Raw genomic sequence first — 14520 nt, 5'->3', positions numbered from 1 at the left:
TTGGATATTATCAGCAAGGAAGTGGAGACGAGAGAATACATCACTGTATCGTGCACACCAAAGGCTTGGTCCAGTGGTTAGAATTGGTCCAAATGAAGTCAGCGTCGACGGTTTAGAAGGCATGCGAACCATATACCAAGGGGGGTTTGAGAAAGGTCACTGGTACAGCGTCTTTGATAATTATGGGTAAGAATGTCAACTTATGGTACTGAACTATTGGCAATGGAGCTAACATGGCTGCAGAGTTCCGAATATGTTTGCCACTGGCCATTCAAAGCCACATTCGTTAAGAAAGAGGATGATTTCCAACGTCTACTCCAAATCGTACATACAATCGTCTCAAGCGAGCAAATCGCAAATGGCCGAGATACTCTTCAGCCGCCTTTTGCCCGCACTTGAAGGCTCTCTTGCAGCTCCCAGCAAGTCGATATCTACAGATTACAATGATGTTGAAGTATTCAGCCTTTTTCTAGCAACGGCCATGGATCTCATCACTGCCTACATATTTGGTCTCCCTAACGCTACAAACTTTATCGCCGACGAGCCGTATCGCCGTAGCTGGCAGGATATGTATCTTGCGCGAGCTAATTATCCTTTCTGGACGCAGGAAGTTCCAAGATTGACAAACTTTTGCAAAATATGGATTCCTTGGCTTAAGCTTTATCCAGAGTGGGTTGACAAGTCCAACAAGGAACTCTCGGATTGGAACTGGAAACTTTGCGAGAAAGTCAAGGAGACGTCCAAGGAAAAGATACATCCCAGTAAGAGTCAAGACATTCGAGGTTCGGACGAGCCAGTAGTCTACAACTCACTGCTTGCTGGGATAGATCGCGACTTCAAGACCAATGGAGAAGAGAGCATTCTTTACAGCACAAGTATTCTTCAACGCGATCGGGCCATTGCGTCTGAACTTATGGATAATTCTCTGGCTGGACAGGAGACTGCTGGAATTGCCTTAACTTATGCAACATGGCATATTTCAAAGTCTCCAAGCCTTCAACGACGACTTCGTGCTGAGGTCCAGTCCCTCGAACCATCTTTGAAAATTGACCCGAAAGCTGCATCTGGTATCATGAGTACGTCGGCTTTGCCAGACCCTAAGGAAGTTGATTCTCAACCACTCTTACACGCTATTGTAACGGAGACACTGCGTCTTCATGCACCCATTCCTGGACCGCAACCACGCCAGACACCTAGTAATGGATGTAGTATAGGGGGATACTATATCCCTGGCGATGTGAGAATTGCATCACTGGCGTATACACTCCACCGGGACAAGGAAACATTCATAGAACCTGAGGAGTGGAAACCAGAGCGTTGGATGCAAGAGAAACCTGGAAAATCGTCAGAGGATAAGGCGAAGCATCGCGAGATGCAGAGACTTTTCTGGGCGTTTGGAAGTGGTGGACGGATGTGTGTCGGCTCCAACTTTGCCATGAATGAGATGAAGTTTATTTTGGCATTCATCTATGCTAACTTTGAGACGTCAATTGTTGATGATGATGGCATTGAGCAGGAAGATGCTTATACGGCGAGACCAATTGGCGAGAAGCTGGTCATCAGATTTACTCCTTTGAAGACGTGAGACGGAAGACGAATTTGGACAATCATTTATTTCGTTATATATAAACTTTTACCAATCTATACCTTTTACCTTTTCTTTTCAATACCTCATCCCACGCTAAGCTCGATCAAACAGATACAAATCACTTTTAGCCTGGCACCCCAAAAGTAGATATCGCCACCAATACCTTGTATGGTGACGAAATATCAGCTTCCAGAGATGTCCACCCCTTACAAAACATTCACATATCGCCACAGAAAGTTCATACCGCTCACCAAGCCCGTCAAGCCAGTGTACAGAATCAGAATACCATATCCACTTCCATAACCTCCAATAACTTTTCCATGCCATGGTTGACCTCGAATAAGAGAACCACTCAATGGTCCAGAAATGATGTTGCCAACTCCTCTACCCACGCAAAGGTGTCCATGCACCATCACGGGGTCAACGTGCTCGTTCTCGTCTTGAAATTTCTGCGTCACTTCTCTCATAATCCCTGGCCAGATTGAGGCCCAAGATCCCGCGAAGAGACCATACATGACGCAAAAGACGTAGAGAACAGGAAGAGATGCTGTAAGTCCCCAGACTAACAAGACAGAAATGCCCACCCCCACGGCTGATATGAGCATGCATGTCGTAACTGCAAGTTTGTCGCTAAGGGATCCCATGACCATCAGACCGATTGTCGTAGCAACATTGACCAAAATAACTGTCAGAGCTGAGAGGATAGTTGAGGTACCAAAGGTCGTTCGAGCATAAGTGGGCAGGTAGATCGTAGGGAGAAAGTAGCCTGTTGCTTCAACGACATTGACAAGTTGATGCAGAAGAAACACTCTTGAAGTGACGAAGCGCATATTTAGAGGTTTCCTATGAATAGTGGCAGAAAGTGGCAGTCTAGGCTTGATGAAATATGCAATAGGAGCCGCGGTTCCAAAAAGGATACCAGAGCATATTCTGACAGTTGTTTGAAAGCCATAGTTCTTGAGGAGAGTTTCAAGAATCAGAGGAAGTACAGCACCTCCAGCTCCAGCAGCGCTCCAAACAATGCCATAAGCAAAGCCCTTACGACGAACAAACCACTCGTCGATATAGAGAGTACAAGGACAATAAGCGAAACAGCCGCCGATTCCAAAAAGTACCCCTTGCGTTGCTATTAGCTGAGGGACGGTTGTGCAAAAGGAACTCATGACCATGGCTAGGGATGTTACGAAGAGCCCTGCATATGTGAACCAGCGGGCTTGACGAGGGTAGAAGCGGCATATAATGACCACGAATGGTGCTCCAAGATACAGCATGCCCTGCCACATGTTAGAGTTGGGAAGGGTAACATTTGCAAGTATCTTACAGTTGTTGTGGTTCCAATAGCAGCGATACTGTTTGAACCCGCGAAAGGCTCATGGTGACTGTAGTATTCTTGAAAGACGCCAAATGAGAACCCGAAGCCTGGTTCGTTTGTTAATCCGTGTTCATAAACACCAAAGATGAGAAGAGATTACCAAAAGTCACTGCTTCGACGACCCAACAAGCTGCTAAGAATAGATATGCCTTTCTCCCGCCATCAACAGGAGGCAATGAGAACTCGGCATCAGCGGCTCGAGACTCAAAGCGTCGATCGAAGTTCTGTAATTGGACTGCATCATCTGACACATTCCCATTGGGAGTAACGAGTTCAATTGAGGTCTGTGACATTGAACAGTATATTTCCTTTATGTCGATTTTGCGGTGAGATGAAGGGAACCAAAAGCAACAGCTGGAGAGAGTATTCGATATTTATACGACAACTAACAAAGTGCGCCTTCTAGTGAACGCTACGCTGCGCCTTTTGAGCCTTGATAGTGTTTATTGAATTATCTTCATTCGTTCTCTGTTGTTACTGTTCTTGTAGGGCGCAGAATGTATGCGACATCGGCTGTAGGAAAAGATGGCTGACATCAAATGATACATCGGCTGCATTATCCGGTGGTGGTTCACAATCCGAGTCACATGGATAAGCAAAATACGACCATTCCAAAGTTTGAGCTAATGCAATGGGCTTGGACTACTATTCTATAGGAAGGCGTTAACGTAATATTCTTATAAAATAGTCAAATGCGATGGTCAAATAGTTTCCAGCTTGATAACGACTACAAGATTCTACAACCAATTGCGGCTTTGATTAATCATATACTTTGGTCTCGGAAGTCGAAGCCTTGCTCTAATTTTGGAGGGGCCCAAATTGATATTCCTAGAATGAAGCACCATATTCAATTTCATCTGGAGCAGTACGTTATTATCTGTTCTATATAAATGAAATTGAAAACATTGCAGCTACTAGAATTCTATAAAATTATCCATATAGTTCACCAGCGCTGGAAGCAAACCACAAAATCACCTAAGGCACTTGGTTATTCAAACTCGGCTTTGAACTAGTACTCAACACCGAAAACCGAGCCAACCTCAAGCATACCCTTGCTGTTGCTGCGGGTGCTGCTGCTGCCCAACCAAAGCTGAACTACTCTCCATTCTATAACTCTCGTAGACCTTGCTTTGATTCTTCTGTCCCTTTCTAAGCCCCAAGTAAGGGAAGAAGAAGCAGGGATGGAGAATGGTTACAGCGCCGATAGAAATCAACATCATTGTGGCGTCGAACACGATGAATAGTGTTTCGTTTCGGAGAACATCAACACCAATATCTGGGACAGTTTCTGCGATACTAGATGCGAGTCAGCGTAGTGTAAGGAGAAGAGTGTCGATAGAATCTTACCGGTAGGCACATCGGATGATGATGCAGGTATACGCTATACCAAGCGCGTAGACAAACCACTTGACTCTTTTTGCCTCCTTTAGCGTAGCCTCCTCTCGAGCAACAGGAACTCTCCCACGAGTTGGCATGCCAGTTGTGTACATGTCAGTCGTATTTCCCATCAATGGGTCTCGTCGTTTCATTGCCTGCTTTCGGCGTCGGGCATAGACAAGCATCAAGCCACCGCAGCACAACATGTTGGCAACTTGAAATGCAACACCGCCAATGACGAGAGCCTCTCCAAGTTTCTGTGTCGTCTCAGATCCTTTGCCCATACTTTGCATAGCTGTGAGACCACCGCCAATAATTTGGATGAAAATCGAGATAAAATCGGTACCGACGAAGACGAGAGGATATAGCCTGGGCTTGAGAAGAGACCATTTTGCTCCGTACCAAACAACGAGATGCTTGAACGTCACTGATATAGCAGCAGCAACGAGAGTAGGAGCCAATAATAGTGTAAGATACTGCACAATAAAGACATTCTGTTGCCATGGATTTCTTCCCAGCCCGAAGCGTCCAACATGGCCCGCTACTTCAAAGACTGTTCCGATGCCCAGCCATATCATGTACGACCATGTTTTAGCCCGGAACCCCTGAAATATCTGTGCGAGGAAGAGGAGTGCAAAAGCGATCGCGAAGAATCCTGAAGCTGGTTCAGAGAGATAGTCTTGGTAGATGGTGTATTTGACAGGGCAACGATCCGAGACTTTATGGCAGTCGTCGTAGTTCGGTGTCCATGTTTCGTTTTTATCACCCATTGTTGCGTAGATGTCAGATCAAGTCTTTGTGAGTAGTGAGAGATGGGAGAGGATATTCAGAATCGGGAGACGGGCTGCTTATATACAAGTAAGACGACATCAAGACACTCATTAAACATAGCTCTCCGTAATCAATAGGATTGCGTGACAACCCATCCGCGCGAACATGGCCACTTAGGCATTCTTCTCCCAGCCACTCCGTCGCAGCTCGCAGATACACCCGAATTCGTTTAGATATCAGGGACTTCGAGATAACCGACTGGCAAGCACCTATCAAATTAACGTTCCACGAGCATGAGCCCCATCTTGCCGTCAGCTTCGGGGGAAATAATGCGCTGAGATTTGCATAAACAGAAGCATAAGCGCTTAGTGGGAGGATGTTTGGAATTTCAGCCTTAAGCACAGCCTCTTACATCCATACAGAGCTGAGTTGTCGTACATCCTTGTAGCGCCGTATAATCCCTTTTTGGGTAATAATACGAGCTTTAGGTGATATTCAAATTAGATGGTTCAAAATGCGATCGATTTCACGAGCACCTTAAAATCATGAACATCTTGAATTTTCATACTTGGAATGGCAGATATATCATACTAATTTCAACCTCTGAAGTCTGAACGGCACGAACCACAGCCAAAATCACACAGTGACCTGAACATTTCATTTCTCTCTTCTACATTCCCTCAGGATAATCCTTTAAATTTGTCTTATAGAATGTCAAACCGTAGTTGTGGATCTATTCAAGTAGCTACCACGAGAAACGTAGTCCCTCAAACAAACTCTAGTCTCGAATATCTTCGATTCGCTAATGATCAAATACTCAAAGATTCCTGGCACTCAACCCCAAATAAGGTCGTTACGCGAGCAGTTGCTTGGACCTTTTATCCAAGACACGGCATGATTGAACCCCAGGCACCGCCAATTTTCAGTGGCAGTGCAGAGGAATTAGTGACGAGAGCCAAGGCCGAAAGATGGAGTTTCAACCCTTGGCCTAGCGTCATGTTGATCAACATCCCCTGGCCAGCCAAGACCAAGACCACAGCCATAAAACATGAGATTACGCGGCGACGCCCAAAAAAACACCTGATCCTTCTCATCTGCAGCTTACCTACACATAATATTACTCCAGCCATGTCGAGTCCAATATGTCCTATGCCACTGGGCGAAATCGTCAGGGATATGCTGGGGAAAGAGAAGGAGACGAATGCGGTTAAGAAGCTTTATGATGATGCTTTTAGAGCGGATATTGGAAGATGGATAGCTTCGTGTGCGGTTATTGGGCTTTCGGCGGGGATAATATCTAAACATCCGGGACATAATTTACTTGCTGCATCAGCATACAATCTTGCAGTGGTAGGTTTCACTCGTTGTATGTATCTATGAATTCGCTAACTAGAAACAGGGAGCTCTTCATTTCTTTGCGTTTAAAATACCAGTCAAGCCACAAAGTCTCAACAACCCACGGCCCCCAATATGGTACATATTGATTTTGGCCCTTTCAACAGCAATGTGGCTTGCAGCTCTTACTGTCATGTTTGTTCTGCGGGAGGACATCAACGTACATGAAGAGTCAAACATGAAGAAGAGGAGGACGGGCGTTGTTGGTGATATATCTACCGGTGCAGTTGCCATGCTTGACAATCTTAGCATTGCATGTGGCTGTTTTGGCATTTGTGCATTGTAAGTGGTTCCTTTGCTGACTATGAACTCTTTTTTAACCCCTTTTAGTTTGTTTTGCGTATATCAGTGGTTTATTGTTCATTATCTTTACTCGACAAGATTCGAGAAGACTGAAATGCGAGAGGGATATAGAAAGATCAAGAAGATCGAACCTCCCAAGGATGGCCCATCAGCAGCTGTTTATAATTGATACCCGATACCCAGATAATGATGCGGTGGCTTAGCTGTTTTAATATACAATACTTGACTTCTTGCAAATAACGACAGGCAGTTGCCGCAAGGGCCGCATCTGACTTCAGCTCTAGCCACTCCAGAGTTAGCATTATTGGCAGTGACCGCAGAGAAGTTTGGGGTTATATGGCCAAGTATCAGTGTCATTTTATCTTATCGAAAGATCTAAACATGTAATGATTTCACTATGTTTTGCTGTTTACCGTCATTTTATTGTATACCGAATTAATTAGTAGAACTAAAACGAACAAAGCTACTAACCAACGAGAATCAGGAAACGGATTATTTAATTCATGTTACTGAGAACTTGTTGTGATAGTCAAGTGTCCATCTTATGAACTGTGGCGATGAAGAGGCCGGCGGGCCTATGTTGGTGGCCTCATAAGAGTTAATAGGCCAATCAATGGCTGCAGAACAATGCGCAACTAGGCATTTTGTGCTCAGGAGAGCCTTGCCGCGGCATGGTATGGTATGGTCTTTATGCTGGAGGCCGACCTCGCTGTTGGCAAACACCAACGGTTACTGGCATTTCTGCCTGTTGCTTGTTGGTCCAGCTGGTGAATGGGTACAAACTGTGGCAAAGAAATGCAGGCTTCCACGGACATATGTAACATGAAGGGCTTCTCTGACAGCATAAATACTCTTCAATTAGTGTAGGAGAGCAGTCTTACTTCCACTCCAATTGTCGCTGATCAATAGAGAATTCTTCAGCAGCCTTCAGCATGTCCTTTGACGCCGACACGTCAAGCTCTAGCCCTGGCGAGCATGCTATCTCTGGGCAAGGTCAGCAGGCGAAGACACAGCCAACCATGGAAGTCGGTACTGAAGTTGCAGAGCCTGAGGGATATGCTCAAGAAGCTATCCGTGATTACCTATTGGAGAGCGTCGAGGAGTTTCGCCGTCTCCATGCGTTGAGAAGAAAGGTATGTCTGACAAAAATCCTTCCACAATGGCAAGGGTGTTGAGCTAGAACAATGGGTGTCTGACAAATGACAGGGCTGGGACAGAACTGAAGGCGACGATCATTTCAAGAAGCAACGAGCAACCGCGGATAACTGCAACGCAAACAGTACCCAGTTCTTCTACACTATGATGAAGACTATCGCAATGGATCTCGACAAAGCAACCGGTGCTCTGAAACTGTCTAAGATCGAACAGCCGGCTTTGCTGGACATGTGTGTAGCCCCAGGCGGCTTCGTTGATGTAGCCTTGACCAAGAACCCTGGTGTTCGCATCAGAGCCATGAGTTTACCTGTTGAACAAGGCGGACACGACGTCAAGATGCTCGACGCAGGATTAAATGTGGAGTTTCGCGACATCACAACGCTGGCAGCTGATATGGGTATTACCAAAAACGATGTTCCGTTGAACTTTCCAGGACCATATGACTTCCTATTCGAAAAGGTCTTGGACGACAACGAGAAGTTTGATCTCGTCTTCTGTGATGGTCAAGTCCTGCGTACTCACCCCCGCGCAGAATGGCGAGAGCCTCGAGAAGCTACTCGTCTAACTCTCACACAGACCGCCATCGGTCTCGAACATCTAAATAATGGAGGGACAATGGTGATTCTGATGCACAAGCTTGACAGTTGGCGAAGCTTCGATTTGATCCATCAATTCAGCAAGATGGCAGCCGTTAAACTGTTTAAGCACTACAGGCACCACAAGATCAGATCTTCATTTTATCTCGTCGCCAAGAATATTCAAGCTGACAGTGCTTTTGCTAAGGAGATGGTTGCGATGTGGAAGCAGAGATACAAGATTGCAACGTTTGGGACCGATGAAGAGTACGCTGAGATGCATCGGGCAATGAGGGAGACTGCGCTGGTAGAGCTAGAGAAGTTTGGGAAGAAGTATGTTGCGATGGGGAAGAAAATATGGAAGACTCAGGCTGATGGGTTGGAGAATGCGCCCTTTTTGAAGCAACACTCGAAGGGGCAGAGGAAGCGCAGGGCAAGGGACCGAGGTGACGAGTGATGGGGGTAATACGGGACACATGCTCTGTACAGTAATTAGCAGGACCTCGTCTTTCAAGCCGTCATCAGAAGTGTTATAGAAGAGGCTTCATGCTAGGACCAGTAAAGATCCTCGTTGCATCTCCGACCGCATATAGAAGCAAGGGTGCTAGACAAGATTACCATAAAAGTACGATCAGATAAGATAATCTATTGACTGACCCAAAGATCTCGGACCCTCAGGATGATCAGTGGATGGCTAGTCCTGTGTCTCTCACCCGAGAGGCAAGGATCAGCAAAGCGACTCCGAGTTCGCCCTCGTATAGCGTTCAGCGCAGTTATTTAAACACAACTCTCACCCTCGTATATCTAATAAATAAAATATAATTACTCATACATAATTGAAATGGCCGAATATAGACATTATGCAGCCCCCCATCCCGAATGGGCCGACGTACGCTAAGTCATGTGCAAACTTCATGATATTGTTCCTGACCCCATCAGTTCCCAAACAATCTTCCCCCAGGCACAAAACCAAGCCTGGGCATGACCAGAGATCGCAATCCAATTACTCCACAAGAAGGGCTCGATATTTACGAAATAGATGTTCCTGTGCGCGATAACACGCCTACCACACTGCGCATCTACCGTCAAACTGCCAACAACGATGCCCTTCCTCTGTTTCTCTACATGCACGGCGGTGGGTATGTCACGGGCGGTCTCGAAACAGACGACGCAACATGTAGAGCACTTGCGTTAGAGATTCCCGTCGTCGTTGCAAGTGTTATGTATCGTCTTGCTCCTGAGCATAAATTCCCTGTTGGCTTTGAAGATAGCTTCGATGTCGTCCGCTGGGTAAGCTTCAGTCCTCTCAGACTCCCACCCGCTAACATTCTATGCAGGCTGCTTCGTCAGATGGCCAGAGCAAACTCAACACAGACTTGTCCAAGGGATTCATTCTTGGTGGCACCTCTGCAGGCGCAAACTTCACTGCCGGGATCTCGCACTTAGCTCGCGATGAGGACCTATCTCCAAGCATCACGGGTGTTGCCTTCCTCGCTGGGAGCTTCTGTCACCCAGACGTGAGACCTAAGAAGTATCTGGATCGTATTGTGAGCGTGGATGAGATCAATGATGCACCTGGCCTCACACGAAAGTCAATCGACTACTTTGCCGGTACAATACATTCTAACATGCTCTTAACTCAATACTGATCATGTAACAGGACTATACGGTGCTCCTCCCGAGGACAAGCGTCTATCCCCTCTTCTCTTCGGTTCCCATGCAGACATAGCAAAGAAAGCATACTTTGCAATTTGCGGTTGGGATCCGCGTCGGGATGAAGCTATTCTCCTCGACCAACTTCTCCAAGAAGCTGGGCTGTCAACCAAGTCGCACATCTACTCAGGGTTACCTCATGGCTTTTGGACGACTTGCCCTGCCTTGCCTGTTTCCAAGAGGTGGCTGCAAGATCTCCTTCAGGGAGTACGTTGGTTGTTGGAATAGAGATAAGCCGAAAATACAACGGGGATGACGGTCGGCAACGGACGAAGCACACTCAATTTGTTCCAAATCTGTTAATCAGTACCATCATACATTCTGCCCTTCCTTCACCTTCCAGTATACCCTTTGACAATTCCCAAAATCTAGTCCAATATGCTTTTCCACAATTCCCGAAACAAAGCTCATGATATCCTACATTTTCAATTCCTCCATCTCCTCAGAGAGAATGCCTTCCTCCACAACCTTGACCTTGACCTTCATTCCCCATGGCTCATCATCTCCAATCCAATTCTTCTTCTTTCCAATCTTTTCCACATCACTACCTGCATCCTTGACAGTCTCCTTTGTTCTTGCTGGGTCATCATGTGTCTTCTGTACCGAGATTGTGAGCAGAAGACCTTCCTTATTCTTTTTCTTGCCCAGAGTGTACGACCACTGAGAAGTGAACATCACGCGCGGCTTCGACTTGTGGATTTTACCAGCTGGGTAGAGCGCGGCGATGAGTTGTCCGACCCTGCCGAGGTATGATGCCCACCAGACTTCCTCGGGCGTGAGCATGTCACGAAGTGACTCGCGGAACTCTAGCTCGCGAGGAGGAAGCTCACCGCCATATCTGGATTCGAGCATCAAGGCCAACCTTGCTCGATCTTGGTGCGAAACGCCGTGGATAGCAGACATATATCCAACGCTGGTTGAGTACAACACAGTCGTCGAGGCTGTTTCCTTACTCATGAACATATGGAAATACATCGAATTAGCGAACGAGTCCACAACATGCTCGGCGAACTCCCCCGGGAATTCCTTTTTCTTAGAAGGTTTCGGGATTGCGTTCTTGAGCAATTGCTGAATGAGATGTCGCGAACCCGGGGCGTAGTAACCTGTGGCCACCTCCAGGGGAGACTGAGCTCTTATGGCTGGCGACAGCTGGCGGAACAGGAATCCCTCTCTCACGCCTCCCTGGCAGAAGTGCGCCTCTCTGATGCCTCTGGGAATGGATTCAGAGAGAACATTGACAAGGAACGCGACCGCGGGAACCTGGGATCTTCGACGATCGGAAACACGGAAAATGTTTTTCGCAGCATGAGCGACATGCTTAAGAGCCTCAGTATCCTCAAACTGTTTGCGCTTGGCAGTGTATCCATTGATAATGGAAATAGGATAATAGCTGCCATCGGTCTGGTTCAGGTACAGAAGCAAATATCCCCATCCTCGGAAACCACCTCCAGAGAGATAAATACGGTACCCGCCTTCCTTCTCAGCCTTCTCGGTCATCTCCGCAGGGATCTGCAGGTTGTTGTATGCATCCTTGAAGTTGGCAATCATTTCCTTCTCAAAAGCCTTAACAGCTGCGTCAGCCTCATCCTTCTTCTTGCCGTCACGAAGATCGTGGAGTTTCTTGGTCAAAGCAGCAGCTCCATACGGGAAACTGAAGCTTCCTTTGGGACTCGTGCGGACTTGGCCGCCTGAGCTGAGCATCCAGGTAATCTGGGTGCTGCCACCGCCCAGGTCCATCACCAGGCCTTCCATGTTAGAGAAGCCACTGGCAATACCTAGCGCGCCAATCTGACCTTCTTCTTCTTTTGGTAGAAGCTCAACTGTCAGACCGGTCTTGTCTTTGATGGCAGCCAAGAACTGCTTCGAGTTGAGGGCAGCGCGGGTGGCTTCGGTCGCGATAACGTGGATATTCTCCTTCTGACACCGGAAGTCTTCGCATATAACAACAAATCGACTCAGAACTGAAACAACAGATTCGATGACATCGTCAGGGATGGGTATCTGATCCCCAGTCTCAGGATCATATTGAGAGTCGTACAGAGAAATGGAGGCGCGATACTGGTAAATGGTCGGAAGCATACGAGCCAATGGGTTTGAAAGGTCGGAAATTGAGAGACGAATTCCATTGCTGGTGATGGCATCACTGTTAATTTCTTTGTCGCAGACGATGAATTGTCTCTATTTTCTCACCTGCCCATGTCAACAACACCGACTAGCTTACCCTCATGGCCCTGCCACGGGGGATGACCGCCCTGAAGATGCGCATACGGCGGCTGCCCATCCTCATCGTCGCTGCTCTCATGGCCAAACTCGGCAATTGGGTCAATAACTTCAAAATCGGAAAAGTCCATCACGGCTGGCTTTGTTGTGGAGGTGAGGATGCCGTTTGTCGTTGATGACGTTGGCAGGTGAGGAGCTCCCCAGTATTTAAGGTGGTCGGGGCCTCTATTTCAGGGAGCCGGGCATCAGAATGGAAGCTAACGCCCTGCGGCGGGTTTCAGCTGTGATGGGATTGCCCTGATGTACGCCAACCTTAAATGAGCTTGTCCGGAAATCGAGCCAGTTACGGTTGAGCAGCGACGCCAATCAGAGCACAAGCTACGTGATGTTATCAAGTCATTGGCCAGGGTAGACATAAGCACAAGATCGGTGACCTTATCACGACGGTTTGGGATCTGAACCATTCTTTAATCAACATCTCTAGAAACGGTGAGGCCACAAGGTTAATAGGCAGAAGAATAGGCTTTCAATCGACAATTTACGTTCAATTACCAACTATAAACAAGATCCATTGCTGAAAAGAAGCAGTACCATTATCTACAACAGGTCCAGCTATCTCGATTTCCCGCCCAGAAAAGCTCAGAAAAAACCTATGATCTCCATCCCAAGTGACAAGAATATTTAGGATAAACTTACCAGTTTCTTTGAGTATTTTATTTCCAACTGTGATTATTGTGGTCTGTAGTCCTTTTGCTCCCCAAGGGCAGCCTAGCTTACAGCTCAAAACTCCAAACGCAATACACCATGAAGAGCGTCCAGCGGCTCCATCAGAAGTGCTGTATTGTGGACGTCGACTAATTGCCCAACTTGTTCATCAAAGTATAAATACTTGTGTGTTGTATAAAGAGCTCATCGTCAGTGTAGGTTATGAATGATTCGAGGCAGCTATGGATGACCAGCCAAATACGACGAAAGTCAGCGGAGGTTACCGACGTATCTTCGGTAGAGAGTTCTTGCTGATGTGATGATTCTGGAGTGCATTCGCTAGACAGTCGAGAGTACCGAACGAGAACCTTCATCTGGTCCAAAACCACATGTAGGTGGAACTCAGCTGATGTGATCTCATCGAGGTAAGCTCTCAAGAAAAGTCGAAGGGCGTCGCGTGGGAGCTGATCCCCCAGTTTCTCGTCATAGGACTCGTCGACAACTGTACGTAGAGCCTTATGCACGGCAGAGATAAGTGCGAGAGTCGACTGCCTCAGGAGGGGATCGATCTTCTGGAAGGGAATGGGTCAATAAAAGTCCAATGTTTATGTCTAAACCAGAACATACCGTGGCTTCTTGAATCAGTTGAGTTGCTTCTTCATCGGTGACTGATGATTCAAATTCGAAGAACGCATGATCGCCAGAAGTTTGAGTCTCAATACTGTACATGCAGCCTAGGCTGTCCGATTCGTACATCATGGGGCGTCGACCAAGATTGTATCGTGGCTTCCAGGCTTCTCAAATCTCATCTTGAAGGTTTCCCATATGAGGTGGATCTTGTTTTGGAGGTCCTTTGGCTTGGTAGGGACCAGTTGATGAATAGTGGCAATCCTGGTGGCCTCGTCCTCAACCACAATCCCTTTGACTCGAGAAGTGGTTGTTTTGTCTTCGGAAACGAGGTTTCTGATCTTGTCGCCGATGTGTTTGACTCTCTGCTTCTTGTTCAGGTCATCCGTGATATCCCCCTAGAATTCAGGATAAAAGAACACTTGATCTGCTGGGACTCAGCCAGGATGAAGACGTCCAGGATCAAAGCGACATCCACGAAATAATTCGCTTGAGAGAGAATGTGTCTTGAGGAGAGACGCGCGTGGCGCCTGGGTCGCGGCCATGAACACCTCGAGCGGCCTGCCGTTGTTTCTTCAGCTTAGTATTAATCCTCTTCTCATCCACGAAAAACTTGTCGGGTGCCTTCCAAACATAAGACCGACCTCCGTATACTCTTTGGCAACATTGAGGTCTTTGGCAGCTCATCCCCAGCTGGGAGCTGGGGACACAACGCGAAG

General features: G+C 47.1%; 7 protein-coding genes across 7 annotated transcripts; 4 read left to right on the top strand and 3 right to left on the bottom strand.

Annotated features, from left to right (window-relative positions):
• The first annotated feature begins 16 nt into the window (after positions 1 to 16).
• Positions 17 to 1690, top strand: BKA55DRAFT_275787 (cytochrome P450). Its single transcript, XM_046185489.1, has 2 exons — positions 17 to 186; positions 246 to 1690. Exons 1-2 carry the CDS (start codon positions 183 to 185, stop codon positions 1583 to 1585), a joined length of 1344 nt encoding a protein of 447 aa, XP_046053016.1. The 5' UTR covers positions 17 to 182; the 3' UTR covers positions 1586 to 1690.
• Positions 1647 to 3490, bottom strand: BKA55DRAFT_637618 (major facilitator superfamily domain-containing protein). The gene is made up of 3 exons (XM_046197062.1): positions 3061 to 3490; positions 2910 to 3007; positions 1647 to 2862 (listed from the first exon to the last, which is right to left on the bottom strand). The coding sequence occupies exons 1-3, from the start codon at positions 3251 to 3253 to the stop codon at positions 1795 to 1797; spliced, it is 1359 nt and encodes a 452-aa protein (XP_046053015.1). The 5' UTR covers positions 3254 to 3490; the 3' UTR covers positions 1647 to 1794.
• Positions 3491 to 4000: 510 nt separating this feature from the next.
• BKA55DRAFT_591338 (RTA1 like protein-domain-containing protein) lies at positions 4001 to 5107 on the bottom strand (the record flags this gene model as incomplete). Its single annotated transcript, XM_046195226.1, has 2 exons — positions 4001 to 4256; positions 4308 to 5107. The coding sequence occupies 2 exons, from the start codon at positions 5105 to 5107 to the stop codon at positions 4001 to 4003; spliced, it is 1056 nt and encodes a 351-aa protein (XP_046053014.1).
• A 1068-nt stretch (positions 5108 to 6175) lies between these two features.
• BKA55DRAFT_672909 (uncharacterized protein) lies at positions 6176 to 6975 on the top strand (the record flags this gene model as incomplete). The annotated part of the gene is made up of 3 exons (XM_046198011.1): positions 6176 to 6458; positions 6508 to 6785; positions 6834 to 6975. The coding sequence occupies exons 1-3, from the start codon at positions 6237 to 6239 to the stop codon at positions 6973 to 6975; spliced, it is 642 nt and encodes a 213-aa protein (XP_046053013.1). The 5' UTR covers positions 6176 to 6236.
• Positions 6976 to 7738: 763 nt separating this feature from the next.
• On the top strand, positions 7739 to 8993 carry BKA55DRAFT_591337 (uncharacterized protein; the record flags this gene model as incomplete). Its single annotated transcript, XM_046195225.1, has 2 exons — positions 7739 to 7939; positions 8013 to 8993. The coding sequence occupies 2 exons, from the start codon at positions 7739 to 7741 to the stop codon at positions 8991 to 8993; spliced, it is 1182 nt and encodes a 393-aa protein (XP_046053012.1).
• A 251-nt stretch (positions 8994 to 9244) lies between these two features.
• On the top strand, positions 9245 to 10572 carry BKA55DRAFT_275753 (Alpha/Beta hydrolase protein). The gene is made up of 4 exons (XM_046185488.1): positions 9245 to 9425; positions 9476 to 9826; positions 9874 to 10147; positions 10197 to 10572. The coding sequence occupies exons 1-4, from the start codon at positions 9378 to 9380 to the stop codon at positions 10475 to 10477; spliced, it is 954 nt and encodes a 317-aa protein (XP_046053011.1). The 5' UTR covers positions 9245 to 9377; the 3' UTR covers positions 10478 to 10572.
• A 94-nt stretch (positions 10573 to 10666) lies between these two features.
• Positions 10667 to 13930, bottom strand: BKA55DRAFT_686712 (Ppx/GppA phosphatase family-domain-containing protein; the record flags this gene model as incomplete). Its single annotated transcript, XM_046198965.1, has 4 exons — positions 10667 to 12402; positions 12471 to 12694; positions 13463 to 13746; positions 13802 to 13930. The coding sequence occupies 4 exons, from the start codon at positions 13928 to 13930 to the stop codon at positions 10667 to 10669; spliced, it is 2373 nt and encodes a 790-aa protein (XP_046053010.1).
• Between the last annotated feature and the right edge of the window lie 590 nt (positions 13931 to 14520).

This window comes from Fusarium redolens (genome assembly GCF_020744475.1).
Source record: "Fusarium redolens strain MPI-CAGE-AT-0023 chromosome Unknown BKA55scaffold_4, whole genome shotgun sequence".
Taxonomy (NCBI): Eukaryota; Fungi; Ascomycota; class Sordariomycetes; order Hypocreales; family Nectriaceae; genus Fusarium; species Fusarium redolens.
Note: the sequence above shows the minus strand (reverse complement) of the source record. Positions and strands in the feature narration are given on the sequence as shown.

Excerpts from the sequence above, each read along its gene's own strand:
- BKA55DRAFT_637618 (XM_046197062.1), bottom strand. The coding sequence starts at position 3,253 with ATGTCACAGACCTCAATTGAACTCGTTACTCCCAATGGGAATGTGTCA. Across the intron at positions 3,008-3,060 it reads CGTCGAAGCAGTGACTTTTG|GCTTCGGGTTCTCATTTGGC; the intron begins GTAATCTCTTCT and ends CAAACGAACCAG. Across the intron at positions 2,863-2,909 it reads CTATTGGAACCACAACAACT|GGCATGCTGTATCTTGGAGC; the intron begins GTAAGATACTTG and ends AACATGTGGCAG.
- BKA55DRAFT_275753 (XM_046185488.1), top strand. The coding sequence starts at position 9,378 with ATGGCCGAATATAGACATTATGCAGCCCCCCATCCCGAATGGGCCGAC. Across the intron at positions 9,426-9,475 it reads CCCATCCCGAATGGGCCGAC|TTCCCAAACAATCTTCCCCC; the intron begins GTACGCTAAGTC and ends TGACCCCATCAG. Across the intron at positions 10,148-10,196 it reads GTCAATCGACTACTTTGCCG|GACTATACGGTGCTCCTCCC; the intron begins GTACAATACATT and ends ATCATGTAACAG.